Genomic DNA, 21,012 nt, shown 5'->3' on the forward strand with positions numbered 1-21,012 from the left:
TCTCATATCATTGGTATGCAGATGCCATCCAGTTGTACATTTTATTTTCTCCTCAAAATGTTACTCGGGTATCCGTCCTGCAGACCTGTGTTGAGGCCATAAGAGGCTGGAGGGCAGCTAGCTATCTGTCTCTTAATACAGGAAAAGCTGAGGTCCTTGTCAAGAAAAGTTGTTCCCGTAGTAATTAGGAACCTCGGTTCTATATCCTCCTTTGTTCGTTCAGCAGTCAGAAATTTGGGTGTTATGTTTGACAGTGCTCTCGATTTGGACACATATATCACCTGTCTTCTTCATTCCTGTTTCTTCCACCTTTGGAATATTGCCACCTTAATAGTATTATGTCTAGAGCTGAGCTGGAGATGATTGTCCACGCCTTTGTTTCCCCGTGCCTGGACTACTGCAACTCCCTGTTCTTAAGCCTCAGTAAATCCTCTCTGGACCGCATACAAATGGTCCAGAATGTGGCTGCAAGGCTGCTTACCAGATCTTCCAAGAGGTCCTACATAACATCAATTTTGTCCTCCCTGCATTGGCTCCCCACTCAATTTAGGCAGCAGTTTGAAGTATTGGTGATAACTTTCACAACTCTGCGCTGTCAGACACCAACCTACATTAGAGAACTCCTCCATACTTATGCGCCAAGCAGGTCTCTGAGTTCCGCAGACCAGAACTTGCTGGTTGTGCTGAGTTTAAGGTTGAAAACCAAGGGAGACTGCATTTGGAGTGGTAGCTCCACAGCTATGGAATGCACTGCCCTTGTGTCTGCGCTCCATAGACTCTGTTGGAGCTTTTAAGGAGAAGCTCAAGCCCCACCTGTACAGGATTGTTTTTACTTAGTGTTATGTTGTTACTGTTTTTAATTATTTGTCTTTATTTTAATGTGACTGTGAAGCACTGTTATTGTTTCTTGAAAGGCACTATAAAAAAAACATTTTACTTACTGACTTGTTATAGGTCACTGAGGAGCAATGAAATCCAAGCATTACCCGACTATGTCTTCTGTGAATATGCTGCCCTTGAGAGACTGTAAGTATTTTTCTGCTGCTTTCCACATCCTTACATCCTGTGATTATTATTAAAGTATTTTGATCTCAGATGTAATTTTCTTTTCATCAAATGAACTTTGCCCCTGTGTCCTTGAAAACTCAAACATTCAGAATGCCAAGACTGAAGAATTGGTTATACAGTTATATTATTATACATTAGTATGAAATCTCAAGTAAGCTTTGTTTTGGGCCCTTGAGTGACCTTGAAAGGTCAAATTCATTTGCAATGTTGTGTTTTAGGAATTGGTTAAACATAGATCTATGGTAACTATTAAACACTATACAAATAATGAATGTTTATGAGTTCAATGGTACAATATTTCATGAGGTGAAAGGTGGAACATACCATTCAATGAGGCGAAGCTTTCACTGAATTAAATATTCGTACCATTGAAAGAATGTAAAAACATTCATTATTTGTTTTATATCAAGGTTAAAATAGATCCTTGTCATTTGATATTTTATTAATTTATAAACAACAGAAAAGGGACTTACATTTTGGTGTTCCACTGTAACATGTAGTCCAGTGATGCTGTGCACTGACTTTGGACTTCCATTAAAAAAACACTTTGTGTAGTTCCTCAGTCCAGCCAAAAATCACATCAGGGTTTCATGTGAACAGGTCTTCATGCATCCAGATGGCTTACAGCGGAGTGGATTTTGTGTGTGTGTGTGTGTGTGTGTGTGTGTGTGTGTGTGTGTGTGTGTGTGTGTGTGTGTGTGTGTGTGTGTGTGTGTGTGTGTGTGTGTGTGTGTGTATAGCAGCGTCAGTTAGCTCAATCAAATCTACGTGTCATTGTCCCCCGCACACACGCAACTGGCTCGGTTGCCTGTGTACGTCCTCAGTGCATCGAAAAAAAAGAAATCACGTCAGAAATGAGTCCAGCTTTGCAACGCAATGCAACACAAATGGGATGAATTACTCCATGTCATCTGACATACAAAGCACCAATCAAATGACAAGGATCCACTCAGCCGTTATATAATATGAAATCATATATCATATATCTTTCTCTTGGTTATGTCACCTTTGTTTTTGGGTGACCTTTAAAAGTCAACGTCACACTCATAAATATTTCATTCAGACAATTTAAAACTAATATGGGTTAAACATAGTTGAAGGGTTGTGTTTTCAAGGATAAATTGGTTCAGTTTGGGGCAAAATGTTCAAATGTCAATTGTGAATTAATTTGCATGAATCAGTGTCAAACACGTAGCAGGTGGTGCACATGTCGTGACCGTCCATTCTAATTTCATTATTATTTGTCTACATTTAACAACTGCGATTAATCTATAAAACTGCTCATACCTGAATTGGTTTGAGTTTACAGACAGAAACAGTGCATATTGTAAATAAAGAAAACATGAGTAAATAAATGAGTAAACTATAAAACTGCTCACCACAAATCAAGACAAATAATTTTCACTTTTCATGTTTCTAGTGAAACAAGTTATTGGCACCTTAGGATTGTGATAGAAGTAGTAGTGACATAGTGTTTATGTGAGCTTTTTTCCTTCATCAGTAGGTCACCAGAAATTTTAAATGTTCAAACATTCACACAAAAATCAAACATAAAATTGATTTAATTTGCTTAAAATGTGACTAAATTGTAAGTGTGTGATGAATGAAAGCCAGTGTCAAGGATTTTATATAGTTCATGCTCATATTATCATTTATTTTCTTTAGTTTATGCTTATATTATTATTATTTATTTTCTTATAGTTTATGCTTATATTATTTTTCCTCTTAGTGAGAAGAGGAGGTTTTAGAAAGAAAGACTTGTTGTCTGCATTCTTCATGATTGAGCAAACTATTTTTCATTTTGCATAAGTGCCTTATCCTGCTTTGACGAGCCACAAGGCTCATGTTGCAGGAATGGAAGGTTTCAGCCGTTACCTTGCTTTGCTACCACCCTCTTGCAGACATGACTCATGTGTAACCTCTCCCGACTGTCCTTGTTTGTTTTTTCTCATGTTGATGAACTAAATAAAAGGCTGGACCAGAGGAGGGGATTTTGGGAGAGCTTTGGAGCTTAGCACATAAGCTGCTTCTTGTTCTCCTCCTCTGCGCAGAGCAAAAAAAAATATATATATATATTTGTCTCTCTCTGACTGGTTTCTTTACAGTGTTTGTGCCTCTCATTTCTTTAAAAACAGGGTGCAAACCCAAAAGCCAGTAAATATAAGTTAAGATTATACAGGCTTTCACAATTTTTATGTTTGACTCATTACACTGAACAAAAATATAAATGCAACACTTTTGTTTTTGCTCCCATTTTTCATGAGCTGAACTCAAAGATATAAAAAATTTTCTATAAACACAAAAGACCTATTTCTATCAAATGTTGTTCACAAAATCTGTCTAAATCTGTTAGAGAGCACTTCTCCTTTGCTGAGATAATCCATCCTACCTCACAGGTGTGGCATATCAAGATGCTGATTAGACACCATGATTATTGCACAGGTGTGCCTCAGGCTGGCCACAATAAATCATTGCTGTTCATACAGGTAGTCATGTTGATGCGTGTGAACTGCTGACATACTGAAAATCTCACGCTGAATTTTAAACTTTTTAGCCAAGCTGTGTGGAAACTTATGTCAGCAACTATATGTCCACCAAGGTGTCATAGTCCCTTTCCAGATCCAGATAATGATCCAGATCTTAACAATATGATTGATAGAAAATCATGGCATCTTGTAGACTTAGCTTTGATCCAGATTGTGTCTTTGATCCTGATTGCTCACCTTTGTTTAGGATCACTGACCTGTACCATACTGTAATCTTGATCCTGTTCTTTGTTCCTGATCCCTCACCTATGATCATGTTCCTCACATTTGATCCTTGTTGTTGTCCTTTAATTCTGATCACCAACTGCTGATCCAGTCACTGAATTCTAATTCTGATTGTTGACCTTTAATCAAGATCATTCATTTTTGATCAGCTTCCTGATCTTTGATTCTGATTGCTGAACTTAGATCCTTATTATGTCCACTAAGGACATAATAAAATCATCAGTGTTTTTTATTTATTTGTTTGTCTGTCTGTTAGCAGGATTACGTCAAAACTACTGCATGGATTTTGACAAAATTTTCACCACACTAGATATTAGACCATGGAAGACTCCATTACATTTTGGAGGTGATCCTGATCCCGATTCTGAATCAAGATTTCACTTTGTTAGACTTTTAATGATTACATGAAAACTGCTTCATGGATTCTCACAAAATTTTCACTACAGATACATATTAGGGCACTGAGGACTCCATTGAATTTGGGAAGTGATCCGGATCTGGATTCTGGATCAGGATTTCAATTTCTACAGTTCACACTTTGTCATATTTTTGAGGATTACATCAGAACTACTTCACAGATTTTCATCGCACATTGGTGTTATGCCTTGGAAGGCTCTGTTAAATTTTAGAGGCGATCTGGATCCAGATCTGGATTCTGGATCAGGATTGCACTTTTTTAGACTTTTAAGGATTATGTCAAAACTACTTCATGGATACAACATCACAATGTCAAACCATAATCAGGAAGAAATTATTTTCTTTCATCTTGTGAATTAAATATTACATTGCAACATCATGATCAATCTGACCATTCTGGATCAGTCTGCAATTACTGAATTGTGCTGTGGAATCTGGGTCCAGGTAAAGTCCGGGTCACGATGTGAGTCACATATCTGTTATTTTGAGTCCTCGTCAACCCTTGGCAGATGTCAGAAATCTCGGATTACTCTTGTTTCTGAATGCTGCTTGCTTTGATCCTGTAATGAAGATTAAAGGGATCAGGATAAATTCAGTAATATGGATTAAAGTTAGGATTTGGCCCATTATGTGGATCCTCAACAATACTTAATCGTGTTCTTCCTTGGCCCATATGCCACCTGTCTACTAAGTTTAATTAAAAATAATAATTTCTTCAAATTTTCATAATCCTGCTCATAAACAACCCAACTAACATCTGGATGCTATGGACCACAGAATCACCTTCTCGGTAAAAATGAAATTGGCATTTTCGGTGGAGAGACAAAAAACCCTCAGTGCAGAGGTTGGAAGCTGATATTAACAGCAGCACATTCTGTTGCAAATCAAAATTTCAAATGATCTTTTTCTGTAATGTTTATTCATTTAAACTAATTTGCTTCTGGTGGAAATCAGAAAATCTTTTTTTTTTTTTTTCTGATGAAAACTAAAAACAAATTCTCATGAACACATATAGGATCTGAACTGGCCTCATTAGTGAAATAATAATGTCTCATACACTGATGTTATTATTGATCAATCGCTACTGAAACATATAAAAAGTGAGAGATATTGTATTTAGCCTGTGTTCTATTATACACCAGGCAACAGTTGCCTTCAGCTTTGTCCTTCTCCAGCTCTGAGGACATTTAGCAAGAGTAGATTTTTCTTCCTCAGAGGAACATTTGATCGTCTGACATTTTCGTGTTTGACTGACAGGTTATGGCACATATTCATAACATCCTCCTAAATTACTGAAGAGCTGATAGGACATGCAGGGACCCTGAATAAACTGAGAAAAATGGTACATCATTTATACTGAGAATAGGATAAAATCATTTGCATCGTTAGCTGGGGATTCAGCTCTGGAGGCATCATCACCATCAGACAAACAGACAACTTGATGTGTGCCACAGCTGGCACACATCAAGTGCCAGCTGTGGCTGTGCATCTGACAGATTGTCCAATGTGGCCTGAGTACGAATCACACCACAGATTACCTTTCCCACTGTCTTTGACCATCAAATTAGCATTGGGGACGTCATCAGTTGTTGAATGTCAGACTGATGTTGTTTGTCTTTGGTATGACAACGTGAGCTTCATGAGGTATGAAAATTAGTAATGCAGTCACCCAGAGAGTTTTTTTTTTTTTTTTCTCAGTCAGACGTGCATGATACAGATGATGGAGCTCAAACACCTGCATCATGACTACCTCCTGTTCAGTACTTACAGAACTGAGATGATACTACCGTACCTGTCAGAACGGCCAGGCTGTTCTCTGCAAAATTCTGCCCGAAAAGGGGGTGGGCAGATGCAGGAGGGCATGGACATTTTGATAAAATCCCCTATTCCCTTTAAGTGCCATACGGTGCCAAATCTGCTCTGCCTTCTGGGCAACTCTCAGATTGTCAAATTGATATCTTTGTCATGTGACTACTACTGATTAAAAAGAAAAAAATGCATTATTAATAATTCCCTATGCAAAACAAAAACAATTTATGGAACTCAGGAAAGGCCAGTGCACACTCCTGACACTGTCATGTCAGGTAAGACTTGCAAGCAACGAAAAAAAAAAAAACCTCAAGAAAACTCACAAATTTAATTTCATTTAGGGTGTGCATTTAATCAAATTTAATACAAAATGTATTTAATTTAGGGTGTGCATTTAATCAGAGTCAATACAAAATGGATTTAATTTAGGGTCGTGCATTTAGGGTGTGCATTTAATCAAATTTAATACAAATGGATTTAATTTAAGGTGTGCATTTAGGGTGTGCATTTAATCAAATTTAATACAAAATGTATTTCATTTAGGGTGTGCATTTAATCAGATTCAATACAAAATGTATTTAATTTAGGGTCGTGCATTTAGGGTGTGCATTTAATCAAATTTAATACAAAATGGATTTAATTTAGGGTGTGCATTTAGGGTGTGCATTTAATCAGATTCAGTACAAAATGGATTTAATTTAGGGTGTGCATTTAGGGTGTGCATTTAATCAGATTCAATACAAAATGGATTTAATTTAGGGTTGTGCATTTATGGTGTGCATTTAATCAAATTTAATACAAAATGTATTTAATTTAGGGTGTGCATTTAGGGTGTGCATTTAATCAGATTCAATACAAAATGGATTTAATTCAGGGTCGTGCATTTAGGGTGTGCATTTAATCAAATTTAATACAAAATGGATTTAATTTAGGGTGTGCATTTAGGGTGTGCATTTAATCAGATTCAATACAAAATGGAATTAATTTAGGGTGTGCATTTAGGGTGTGCATTTAATCAGATTCAATACAAAATGGATTTAATTTAGGGTTGTGCATTTATGGTGTGCATGTAATCAAATTTAATACAAAATGTATTTAATTTAGGGTGTGCATTTAGGGTGTGCATTTAATCAGATTCAATACAAAATGGATTTAATTTAGGGTCGTGCATTTAGGGTGTGCATTTAATCAAATTTAATACAAAATGGATTTAATTTAGGGTGTGCATTTAGGGTGTGTATTTAATCAGATTCAATACAAAATGGATTTAATTTAGGGTGTGCATTTAGGGTGTGCATTTAATCAGATTCAATACAAAATGGATTTAATTTAGGGTTGTGCATTTAGGGTGTGCATTTAATCAAATTTAATACAAAATGTATTTAATTTAGGGTGTGCATTTAGGGTGTGCATTTAATCAGATTCAATACAAAATGGATTTAATTTAGGGTCGTGCATTTAGGGTGTGCATTTAATCAAATTTAATACAAAATGGATTTAATTTCGGGTGTGCTTTTAGGGTGTGTATTTAATCAGATTCAATACAAAATGGATTTAATTTAGGGTGTGCATTTAGGGTGTACATTTAATCAGATTCAATACAAAATGGATTTAATTTAGGGTCGTGCATTTAGGGTGTGCATTTAATCAATTTTAATACAAAATGGATTTAATTTAGGGTGTGCATTTAGGGTGTGCATTTAATCAGATTCAATACAAAATGGATTTAATTTAGGGTTGTGCATTTAGGGTGTGCATTTAATCAAATTTAATACAAAATGTATTTAATTTAGGGTGTGCATTTAGGGTGTGCATTTAATCAGATTCAATACAAAATGGATTTAATTTAGGGTCGTGCATTTAGGGTGTGCATTTAATCAAATTTAATACAAAATGGATTTAATTTAGGGTGTGCATTTAAGCAACTTTCACTGAAAAAGGTGGGTGGACACTCGGGGGGGGGGGGGGGTTCCAGCGTGCAGGTATGACACTCTAGGACCCACTGCACTGCAAGGTGTGTTTGAAGAAACTTAGAATTTGCCAAATGAATAGAGCGAGTTTTGACTGATTGATATTGATTGATTGATTGATTGATTGATTGATTGATTGATTGATTGATTGATTGATTGATTGATTGATTGATTGATTGATATGGGTTGCAGACCCAAAGTGTAACAGGTTTAACAAGGACTGGATGTCAAATGTCGATTAGATTAGATAGAACTTTACTGATCCCTTGGGAAGACTCTCTCGGGGAAATTGAGATTCCAGCAGCATTGTATAACAGCACACAGGGTAAGAAGCACACAGAGTATCAAAAGTGAAAGTAAAAAAGAAAAACAGTTTGCAAATATAAATATAAATACACAATATAAAGACCAGACACACTGATCAATACTGGTTTACTGGCAACTACTACTACAATCAGCAACTTATTGCTGGAGTTTAAAGGCCAAGCAGTTTGGTTTTCTTGCCAAGAAAAAATTGTCTGAGTATGTTTGGATGTGTGAGAGTTAACTGGGTGGAGTAGGAGAGTCTAAAATAAATAGCAAGTGAAAAACCTTTCCAAGTGTATTATTTCTTCTCCCCAGGTTTCTGCAAAACAACAGCCTAAAGGTTATTTCCAGAGATGCTTTCAGTGGCCTGTTCAGCCTAAAGAGGTTGTGAGTATCCTGCTTACCTCAGTAAAGATGAAACAGATACATTATCAGTTTACATTTTACATTTCATTCTAGATGTCAAATTCAAGGAGTTAATGTGACTTAAAAGTAGAAGCTTTTGTCCAAAACTTGAGCCACAACATTGAAAAGAATTAAGTTAATTGTATCGGTGTATATATTTTATCCTTAAATTATTATTACGTCCGCCAAGGACGTAATAAAATCGTCAGCGTTTATTTATTTGTCTGTCTGTCGGTTAGCAGGATTATGTCAAAACCACTGCAGGGATTTCAACAAAATTTTCAACACAGATACATATTTGGCCATGGAAGACTCCATTAAATTTTGGAGGTCACCTGGATCCAAATCCGGATTCTGGCTCAAGATATCACTTTATATACGCTTTGAAGGATTACGTCAAAATTACTTCACGGATTTTCACCAGATTTGTACCACAGATAGATATTAGGCCATGGAAGACTCCATTCAGTTTTGGAGGTGATATGGATCCAGACTGGCGGACATCAGAAATCCCTGATTGCTCTTGTTAATGTATAATTCAATCTAAGGACACTTCAGACACATTCATTATCTGTAGCATTATTTTGAGCTAGATATATATATAAAATTGATAGTGTTCAACTGATGCAGTTGTCACTTTCATGCAAAGTGAAGTATACTGAATATAATTGGGCTCATTTGTGCACCCGTGGGCATACTGGTCTGAGAATGGGTTGTTTCCAGTTGCAGTGCAAGTGCATCATTATAATCTGGAAGCATAAAGTAAATGTACTATAGACCAGCAAAAACCTGATCCTAAACTGATCACAGCTAGTCTGTGGATTAGATATTCCCCCCTGCCAAAGAAGGCACACACACACCCAGCTTGCCTTCACTATATTTTTCTGAACTCTTCGCATGAAATGGAGAGGAAACAGTGAATAATAGTGAATAAACAGTGGCAAAACAGGGTGTTGTAACTCTGTTTACAAGTAAGGTGTCATCGGAAAGAGTGTTCATTGCACAATACTGAATTTTGATTGTGTGTGGTATAGAGCACTGTTTAACTGGTGAGCCCAAAATCTGCCATTAGTGTTCACTTGTGTTGACATCTGGCCATCGTATATGATTCATACTGTCCACATACTCACCTAGCCATTCAGTGATTCCTTGAATCTTGGGAGTTTGGTCTTCACTCTGAAAGGAAATTTACTCAAATTGTCAGTGGAGGAGTATTTAGCCTAATTAGCCTTATTATATCAAGTGTGTGATGCCTTCCCATTTGTGGACGAACCCAAAGAAGACAGTTTTGTACTTTATAACTTTATGTTGCAAATTACAAAATTGTGTTCACTGGATAAATGCACAAATGGGAAGTTTATCTTCAGCTTTATGAAATAATGCTGAATTTATGTGGAAATGATTGTTGTACAAAAGCTTCAGATATCTGTCGCTGAGCTAGACGATGACTGGAGTGCAGTTTGAAGCAGAAACAAGGTGATAATCGGTGAATCACTGCTGCTCCAAAATGACGCATGTGCAGTGAAAGCAGGGCGGCCCAATTTTTAGGGGGGCCGTTTGGTCGGCGACACCGGCCCTAACCAATTTGGCGCCCTAGGCAAGATTTTTAATGTCGCCCCAACCCACCCACCCACACACACACACACACACACACACACACACACACACACACACACACACACACACACACACACACACACAATATATAGAGACTGCCACGTGGAGGCACCAGCACCCTGGTGGATTTGCACTTCAGTAATCTGATAATCAGAAAAACTTGCTTTACATGATTTCAGATCATAAGCTGGATTTCGTACAAAGTGGAGAAAAGTCTTGGAAAAAAGCATCGACTTTAGAGAAAAGACAGCGCTTTCTGTCTCTCTCTCTCTCTCTCTCTCTCTCCAAGAATTTAGCTCTTCAGAATGCTGAAACATGCACAAATGTGAAAAAAAAAACTAAATAAATCTGATTTATGGTATACAGTAACTCGCCTAAACCATCATCATATAAATATATATCTATACTCTCACTCACCAGACAAAAGCAAAAGTCCCATTGTTTTTGTATGGTTTTCCATGTGGTAAACACCATATGTACCGGATTTTGTTTAACGGATTTTCGCTCACATCGGACAAAACATCCAGTCTGATCGCAATGCATTTCATTTAAAACCCCTCACGTCGCAGACAGAGCAGTCTGGACGTGCACAGTTGCAACAGAGGTATGAAATGAAGTTCAGCACTGATACTTGCCGATTTAAGGAAAGTCAAACTGTATTTCCTTGATGAAAAGCCTTGCCATTTATTTTATTTCAAACCGTGCTCATCCACAGGACCTAAATGAGGCAGGGCGTAATTCAAGGCCGGTGTTTATTAACAAAATGCTGCTTGTAGCCTGAACTGTAATAAGGTGTAAGTGTCACATACATCCCTGGGTGTGACAAACCAAACCGCTTTATTTCAGAGTCTTCTGCATGGCCCTGGTCTAAGTTTGTTTCCCTCTCTTTGCTCTACTGTCTGGCCCTGATCTTTGATTTTCTCATTTTACCACTTTAGTCATTGGTTGTATTATTACACGGTGAGTTCTGTTCTAGTTTAGTCTCTGCCTTTTATTTTCTTCTTCTTTCTTTGTTCTTTTCATGCTGGTATTTTATTGGGCCTTTAGGTTTTGGTTCATCTTCATTTTAGGTATTTTTTATCACTGTTGGTTTTGAGTTAATTGCACTTAGTTGGATCTGCTTCTGTCTGTCACACCCACCTGTCACTCTACTCCTGTCTTGTGTCTCGTCTGACCACACCCACTCCATGAACTTTCTCTGCACCTGATTCACATCACGCCCTGATTAGTTAAGCCTCCGATGTTATGTTTTCCTCTGCGTTTTCCATCATCCCAGCCTTATCCTGTTTGCCGTAGTTCTGTATGAACCTCGCTTGTTTTTGACCTCACTTTTTGCCACCGCCTCTGAACCTGCTTGCTTTTGGACCACGCCTCAGCCTTAGAGTTGTCTGTACCTTCATCAGTTGGATTGACATCCTGTGTAATGAACATCAGCCTGTTTTTGATAAAGCCTTTTTGTATTACTCCTACACCCGAGTCTGTGAGTTTGCATTTGTGTTCACCTGTCGTCTGTGCCACGCCAATTGGGATCATGACAGTGGCTGTGAACCTATGCACCTGCTAATAGGGGTTGGTGTTAGCACAAATATTGTGAAATACCCCATTTAAAATATGGAGATGGTCATTATGAACCAGAAAATACAAACTATTGTCCAAATGATTGATTCTAACCCCCCTGTACATACCCCCTGAAATCAGAAACCGCCAAATTTTACATTTTTCAATCAAAAATGCTGTCCGGCAATAATATAAGGGCCTGTAAACCAACATGAAATTTTTTTAGTAACATTTTCTTTAATAACACAAAAAATACTAATACAGCAATGCTTTGGTTCAAATAATAATCAACATTTAAGGGTGAGTCCATGGAAATTTGAAGTCCCACAGCCCACAGCTAGTCTCGGTCAGCCAGAATTGTATCCATGGCTTTACTAAAGTCATCCAAAGTCACATCTGCATTTGAGGTAATGTTTTTGAGGTACAGTTTCAGATTCACTGCATATGTGTTCATGGGCAGCTTCTTGCGGTCCTTCATGAGGCGAAAGAGGCTTGTTCAGTGACACTAGTTGCTATTTGTTGTTGCATTGACAAGGAAGTTCGAGTAGATCTTGTCTCTACCCAGTGTGTTCTCTATTTCAGCCCACTGCTTGGTGATGACCCGGTTGAACATCAGAGTTGGATGTACATTGCAGAAAAGGTGGTCTGGGATGTGCTCGGATTCTAGACTCTCTGCTACCAGCTCGTCCACATGGATATTGTGTGCTGTCTGATCTGTTATCACAAAGTCAATTTTCTCGAACAGACTTTTGGATGGGACACCACTTGCTGCCTCCAGAATCTCAAGGACTGCCAATTTGAGAGCTGCTAAGTTTTTCCTGGACTCCGAAGCAATGCTCATGGTGGGTAGTGCCCTGTATGTTCCATTGATCATGATTCCCTGCACAGAAAATGACCCAGCACCCTGTTTTTTTGAGCCATCATCAGAGTAGGTCACCACAACTTGTTCATCAGAGTTCATGATCTCCTTGACAATCTCATCTAGTGCCAGAACTTCGATGCTCTTGCAGGCTTCCCTGATACTCTTGGATTCTGGCAGAGTGTCTAGATCAATTACTTCTGGCTCATCATGTGGCTTCCAGTTTCGTCCAAACATCCGGTTACCGACCGTTATGACAGATGCTTCAGCCTGGGCTTCGGACATGTGATAACAGCTCTTCAGTTTATCAATAGTCTCATAAAACTCTGGCCTAACTTTTCTTATGCTCTCACGGATGTGCTGGTATTTAGAGGCAGTTCGTCTCCTGGTTGAGTGAGAGTGACTGTGGAAGACAACCTGCGCTTCTTTGTCTGACTCTGAGTCTCCTCAGTCTCAGCTGCACTGGAGCATTCATCACAGGATGAGAAGGCCGCATCTGTGTCCATACTGTGGTCACCTTCCTCTGACTGGTCACTGTCCTCAAAATAGGCAACTGGCTGGCTCAGCTCCTTTTCTTTTTCAGCTTCTTCTCTCATTTGATCAATGGCTTGCATCTCCTTTTGCCTGCGCTCCATTGTCTTCATCCATTTGCGGTCAACAAAGTCTTCACAGTACATTTTCCTTTCAGCTCTCTGATCACTGAGAAAGTTCCACTCCATGTCACTCATCTTTACACCATGCTTCAGCTCCAGTTTCCTGCGTATTACAGGGTCCTGACAGAAGATGTCAAACACCTCCAGTGTTCGACTGTTGAATGTCTCTGCTCTTTGGAGAAACTATCATTTTGTCGCTGTTTTCGTGTCTGAACCAGAGTCAGAAAGTCACCATACAGCTTCAAAATGTGCTTCTTTATGTGCCTGGTGTGGATGGTGTACAGGTTGCAAAACAGCCAGTGTTCCTGGACCAGTTCAGCAAGCAGCTGAGCTGCTGCATCCCTTGATCGTTGGGCCTGGCCGGCCCGCTTTGGCCGCAAAAGATACAGCATGTTCTGTATGATGTCCTTGCCTGTTGGAAGCATTCCACTTGGAAATTCTGCCTTCTCTATGTAGTCCACACCACAAAGTGTCTTTTTGGCCTGTGATCTTGTAAAGGGTGTACTACTACTACTACTACTACTAGAAGCCATTTTTTCACTTGCGACAAGTTGAAATGTTCAAGATCTGAAATAGGGAAATGATATTATTGATAAACTATTATTACTGTTTATGCCTGGGTTTCAATTCTGCAAATTGTGCTGAAAATGAAAATGAATCTGTGCATACAACTTATATTTAAAGTTATAACCACACTTTTCAACAGTTTTCTGTACTGAATATATCCGCAAAAAGGATAAAAATCATATTTTTGGCATTTTTTGAGGGTACTCACATTCACAAGGTATGTACATGGGGGTTAGGTTGGATAAATTTGTCACAACTTAATACTTTCATGTTCAGAAGATCTGTCCCCATATTTTTAAGGGGGTAATACACCACAATCTTTAATTTTGCAAAATAGTACCACCCCCTACTGCTAAATGACAGAGACTGTAAAGGCTGTGATTCGTTAATTTTCCAGTTTCACTCATTCCTCTCCTGTCATATTTTAAAAACGTTTGCAGCATGCATGTTGGTGACACTTCGATCATGAATCAAATAAAGGAACATTTGGCAGAAAAGTTCACAAATATGACCAACTTTATACCACAGAGTCAGAAAAAGATGCTCAAATGACCTGCAATTCATGGAGGGAAATTACACGTACCCTTGGTTTGGAGGTTGATGACTGGTTGTATAAAGAAGAGGAGCTTGTTGAGGGACAAATCAATCCAGAAAAAGCCACTGTTCCTGTGTTAAATTGCATTAAGATGTCCACCAACATAAATCGCGACCCGACACCACACAGTTTTTTTGGCTGTAATGATCTGGAAGGGCTCAGCAGACACTTTAGGGGGGGGCGACAAGGAAACTATTATCATCATTATTATTTAATGCTTTGCTATGCAGTTAAATCAATATAGACTTATATTTATTGTATATTAAAAGATAAATAATATCAACTAGTTTGAGGATGAGAATAGTGATAGTTGACTTTATTTTTTTCCTCATTTGTGGTGTCGTTCCAAATTAACATGCAGGTCCACCGCGGATTGGCAGTGGTGACTCCTAGTGAAAACAAGGGAGAAGCCAAAGGGAATTACTATAAATTTATCTTGTGCATACTCTGTTTAAAAAGATACCATACTATACCATAGGTATAGTTTCTTTTTGGTAGGCAGGGCACACATGATGAGAAACAAATTAATTTTCATCCTCCCGTCACTTTTCTTCTCAGGTTTCTCAGTGAGAACCTAATATCTTCTCTGAGTCCCGGCGTGTTCAGGGATCTCCATCACTTGGAATGGTTGTGAGTGAATATCATACACCTACAAGTGCATGCCTGTGTATACAAGACATTTGTATTGTTCCAATTTGAGACAAAATTATAATGCTGACTATTGCACTGCGGTTACACATGAATGCTTGGAGAAGGATCCTGTGACTGTTGAAGTATACACACAAGTTTTAGAATAGTAGTTCTGGCAGTCATCATGCGTCCACACAAGGTAGTCATGCTCTGCTTTTTGTCGTCTGGTTCCATTTTTGAGAAACACATGCCCATTTCATATCCTTGTAGGCATGTGGATTTCCAGAGTCTTTAATTTGTGGCTCAGGGTCTTTCCTGAAATCAAATGTTGTGGATGTACTTAAAATCATCTGGGTGAGCAGCAGGGTGGCATGCTTGCAGAGCAGTATTTATTTGTGAACCATAATATTTGTAAATTATATTCAGCTGTGTGAATTGAGTTTTTTCTTTCCACTTTTTCATCACATTTTCTAAAGTGGTTTGGGAGGAAGACTGTTTGTTGTAGTATAACCTAGGTTCACCTTTTGTATAGTACATTTTTTGTTTCAGGCCAATTGACTTAAACAAGCCGTTGCAATGATAGGAGTGAGGCAAGTAGACAAGAGGTCCAACTAATATTAAGACATGGCAAAGTCCACTTTAGGTTATTTTAGGTGTGAGTTGAACCCACCCAAACTGTTGTTTATGCCTTATATTTGGGAGAAGGGGGTGGCTAAGTCTTAATTAGGGAGGTCACACCACCTTGCCTAGTACCCCCTGTAATTCAAACCATGAATATGATATTTAAAAGGCATAATCTTGTTTTTTCTACATTACACATATAGCGAATCACAACAAATCCCAGTAAAGTAAATGAACATTGTGTGTGTGTGTTTTAGAATGTTGGATCACAACCCACTGAGAATCGTATCCCTGGACACCTTCACTGGACTCCAATCTCTCATCTATCTGTGAGTTCTATAATTTTGTTGTTTGTTGTTTTATGGGAATGTTGTTTAAGAGAATGTCCTTTTTTAATTTTGATTAAAAAAATGCACCTTGTGAATATTTATCTTGAAGAAGTCCCCAAAATGATTCATCATAGGAATATAAAGATTTTTCTAACATTGCATATGAGATTCAGGTAGTTTGTATTCAATTAGTTATCAAAGTCGTTCCAACCCACATTTTGAATATTGTACCATATGATGTGTTCAGTAAGAGATGGTGTTTCAAGAATTCTAGAATTGCTTGAGTGCACTGTTGATTGGTGTGTTGTTTGTTTGATGCTGTGGTGCACACTGTGCCTTATATAAGTTAACATGAAGGGTTGTATCTTCCACCTGCCGCAAAGTGAAACACATTGCAGTGCAAGTGTTACTGCTAATTTCTAACCCATGCAGTTGTTTTCTTTTATTATCTGTATATTTTAGGTGTTATATAAAACAAATAATGATTTTTTTTTTCATTGAATGAAACATTTCATCTTTCACCTTATGAAAACTTCTTACCATTGCACACTCACAAACATTCATTATTTGTATATTAAAATGCACACCTGATAGCAAATGTTCAGTTAAGGATAGACAGTTTTTCACTTACCTGAATAAATGCTGCAGATGAAGGGTCTCTGAACTTCCATTCATACAGGAATTTGCTTGTGGGATTTATTGCAAATTCCAGTTGAAACAGCTTCACCTTAAAGTACACAGCCATGCACAATGGTTAGTGAAAACTGCTCACACACAGTTCAAATAAATGTAATAAAATAGCACCAAATCACAACATACGTCACCCTAAAGTGCTACACAACAGTAAAATCTCACCTTACCAAACCCCCCAAAAGCAAGCACATAGACAAGTGATAAGGAAAAAAACTCCCTTGGGGGAAATTTGAGGAAGAAACCTCAAGTTGTCCACACAAGCTTTTGTGGCTGCAACAGGCATTAAAGGAAAGTTTTATTCATATGTTAATCAAGCTGTCATAGCTGATTGTGCTCTGTCTGTGCAAATTCATTTTGTCTCCACAAAATATTTGCATCCAGATAATAACATAGCACTGTGAACTTAGTGCACTCCAATTACAAAAGAATGACAGCTGACACTCTATTTGGTTAATATTATATGTCTGAACTACAACCCACAGCCGTCAAGATGGAGTCTGAAGGTTTTGGCTGACAAGGAACTTTCTGACACAAACAGGACATGACTAATGTTACTTGTTAAAGCCTGTTAAGATACTCTTAATTCTGGCCAGGATTGGTGCCATTTTGCTCAGCACACCTCTGATTGCGCCAGAGCAGCTCCTTCCGGAGTTCGGACAAGCAGACATACCACTCAGAAAAAGTAGAGAAAAGTCATCTCCCCCCTAAGATACAAGATATCAGGAGACTCCCAGCCACCTCAGCCCTACCTGTACTTGGCTCAGGATGGTGTGGGACACAGACAGCACCCACTCCATCCGTAACCCTCCATATCTCTGAGTCATTCTTTGTGCTCGCTCAGTTAGAAAATTCCGTGCTCCTGCACCAAGACGAACACAAGCCAACTGCGGTGGCCAGAAGTCGGACTGAACTCAAGAACATTTAGAACATGTTCAAAAGTGGCATGAATTCAAGTGAACTTTTCCAAGTTGTGCTGATGAGTGCCGAGCACCAGCCCGTCCTTCCCAAGAGATACATGAGCCGTGCTGCGGCAGTGCTCGAAAACACAAAAGAAAGTGTGAAAGCCTGCCGATCTTCGTCCTGGAGAACTTAGTTGACCTCTGAAGACATCTACCAGGAATGCACATTGTTCAGTCTGGAACAGTAGCAGAGCTCTATCGTGCAATTTCATCCTCTTCCCCGAGTGGAACCATTCTCTGCTCTCGCATAACACACAACAAAATGCTGCAAACGATTTGTCAAATCTGAATTCAAGTGAGAAAAGGGGCTTTGTGGAAATCTATATTGTTACTTTTTTATTTTTGAACTTATATATATGTTTGTCCAAAGTGAAGAGTTTCATTCCCTTTGTTTGAATTTATGTTCCTTCAAAGGCTTCAAAGGGATCAACACGGGATAAATGTCAGATGTCATCCTGGTTCTGCTCCTTCAATATATTGCTACATTTCTCGCCGTATTTCACACTCAATCACATTTTATGCTTTTCAACAGCATTGAGGGAGTTGTGGGAAATCAGCGGAATCTTCTGGCAAAGTTTTAGTGCGCTGTCATTTCTTGTTTCATTTCAATTCTGACATCTGCACTGTGTAACGGCAGTGAAATTATGTGTTTGGATAATACCTTTGGAATGTTTTTAACTCTCATATTCCTTTCCTGTTTTGTATTTCAAACATTCACACTGACATCAGGTACGATGCCAGTCACATCAAGCTTCTCTCCATCTTTCCTTTTTGTCTCGTTTGCTGTCATTCTCGCTTTGAAAATCATATCTGTTTTTCCAAAGTGTCTCAGTCAAATCAGCTGTTGCTAACCACAAGTGATTTTGAACTGGCATTCTCATCTTGGACCTTTATAACAACCGTAGCACAAAATTATAATTAGATCATTTGAGATAAAATGCAGATGTACTTTGGGCCTCATTCAAGAACGACTTGTTCTAACAGATTAGTTTGTTCAAGTGATTGGAGAGAAGTTCCCACATTTTCTTTTTTTCATAGGTGCAACCAAAATCTAGGAGTGGTGCAGGCCTGTAGTTGGAGTCATGTGTAGTCTGTTTTCTGTAACTGATTGGATATTTCATCACTTTGAAGGAATTTTAGTTTGCAAATCCTACATAAATTGCATGTTATAATTACAATAATGTTGTCCTGTTTGACTCTACAATTTGAAATGAAGTACACGGTCCATCCAGAAAGTATTCACAGCACTTTACTTTTCCCATATTTTGTTATGTTTCAGCCTTATACCAAAATGGATGAAATTCTTTTTTTCCCTGAAAATTCTAAACACAACACCCCATAATGATAATGTGGGGGAAAAAAGCTTTCTTGAGATTTTTTGCAAATTTATTAAAAATAAAAAAAAAATAAGAAATCACATGTACATAAGTATTCACAGCCTTTGCCAAGAAGCTAAAAATTGAGCGCAAGTGCATCCTGTTTCCACTGATCATCCTTGAGATGTTTATGCAGCTTAATTGGAGTCCACCTGGGGTAAATTCAGTTGAATGGACATGATTTGGAAAGGCACACAACACTTGTGAACACTTGTGAATAACTGTCAATATTTATGTACATGTGATGTCTTAGTTTTTTATTTTTAATAAATTTGCAGAAATTCACAGAAACTTTTTTCACATCGTCATTATGGGGTGTTGTGTGTAGAATTTTGAGGGGAAAATGAATTTCATCCATTTTGGAATAAGGCTGTAACATAAAAAATTGTGGCAAAGTGCAACACTGTTAATACTTTCTGGATGCATTGCAACCTAGGGTCACACTGGTGCATGATTTGTTAACTCCCCCATCCCCAAGGATGTGTGAGGAGCAAACTATTTATGGCATGGAATTCACATTCATCTAAATGATGGTTTACCGAGTCCCATGACAGACAGTGAAGCTTGAGGTCAGGAGAGGTTTTTAAATCCATTTTCACACTGAACCATTACGTACCTCTCTATTTCACTGATGGAATCCATCCTTCAGGTGAAACGGTATTAAAAGCACTAATTATGTTTTCCCATTCCCTGGCTTTAGCAGATCCCGTTGCTGAACTCATTGTCCTGAATGGATGCCTCTGATATGTCTAGTTCAGGCACGTAGCATTAATTTCTTATTTTGTGGCATTATTTATGGATTTATGGGAATCAAACTGGTGTCCCATCCAGAGGCCATCATCTGCTTTATACTACAGCATCTGGAAATAAGTATCAACAGGCCTCTGGGCCTAAAAAGGAACTTCCAGCATTTTCTGGAGTATTAGTCATGGTTTTTTTTTTACTAGTGTAGGAGTTCCTCTGACTTACAGTGGAGGAAATAAGTCTGTGATCCCCCGCTGATTTTGAAAGTTTGCACACTGACAAATAATTAAACAGTCTATGATTTGTATGGTAGCTTTATTGTAACAGTGATAGAATGAATATAAAAAAATCAAGAAACTTACATGAAATGACAAAAATTAATTTGCATTTCATTGAGGGAAATAAGTATTTGACCCCTTAGCAAAACATCATTTAATACTTGGTGGCAAAACCCTTGTTGGCAAGCACAGCAGTCAGATGTTTCGTGTAGTTGCTTACTAGGTTGGCACATACATCAGGAGTAATTTCATTCCACTCCTCTCTGCAGATCATCTCCAATTCATGGAAGTTTTGAGGCTGGCATTTGGAAAATTGAAGCTTCAGCTCTCTCCATAGATTTTCTGTAGGATGAAGTTCAGGAGACTGGCTAGGACATTCCATGACCTTGATGTGCTTCTTATGGAGCCACTCCTTTGTTACCTTAGCTGTATGTTTTGGGTCGTTGTCATACTGGAAGACCCATCCACGACCCATTTTCAGTGTCCTTATCACCCAAGATTTTGCAATACATGACCCCCGTTCATCTTCCCGTCAATGTGGTGAAGTCAACCTGTCCCCTTAAAAGAGAAACACCCCCAATGCATAATGCTTCCACCACCATGCTTGATGGTGGGGATGGTGTTCTTGGGGTCATATTCAACATTTCTCTCTTCCAAACACGTCAAGTTGAGTTGAGGCCAAAGAGCTCGATTTTGGTCTCATCTGACCACAGCACCTTCTCCCAGTCTCTCTCGGAGTCATTAATATGTTCATTTGCAAACTTGAGGCGGTCTGGACATGAGCCTTC

At 38.4% G+C, this 21,012-nt stretch overlaps 1 protein-coding gene across 1 annotated transcript in view; it reads left to right on the forward strand.

The window, feature by feature from the left end:
- rxfp2a (relaxin family peptide receptor 2a) overlaps positions 1-21,012 on the forward strand; it is a 220,187-nt gene that overhangs the window by 124,511 nt on the left and 74,664 nt on the right. Inside the window, exons 5-8 of the mRNA XM_034178226.1 lie at positions 955-1,026; positions 8,657-8,728; positions 15,153-15,224; positions 16,103-16,174. Of these exons, the coding sequence (XP_034034117.1) occupies positions 955-1,026; positions 8,657-8,728; positions 15,153-15,224; positions 16,103-16,174 (288 nt within the window). The remainder of the gene's footprint in view (positions 1-954; positions 1,027-8,656; positions 8,729-15,152; positions 15,225-16,102; positions 16,175-21,012) is intronic.

Source organism: Thalassophryne amazonica, chromosome 9 (assembly GCF_902500255.1).
Source record: "Thalassophryne amazonica chromosome 9, fThaAma1.1, whole genome shotgun sequence".
NCBI classification, from domain to species: domain Eukaryota; kingdom Metazoa; phylum Chordata; class Actinopteri; order Batrachoidiformes; family Batrachoididae; genus Thalassophryne; species Thalassophryne amazonica.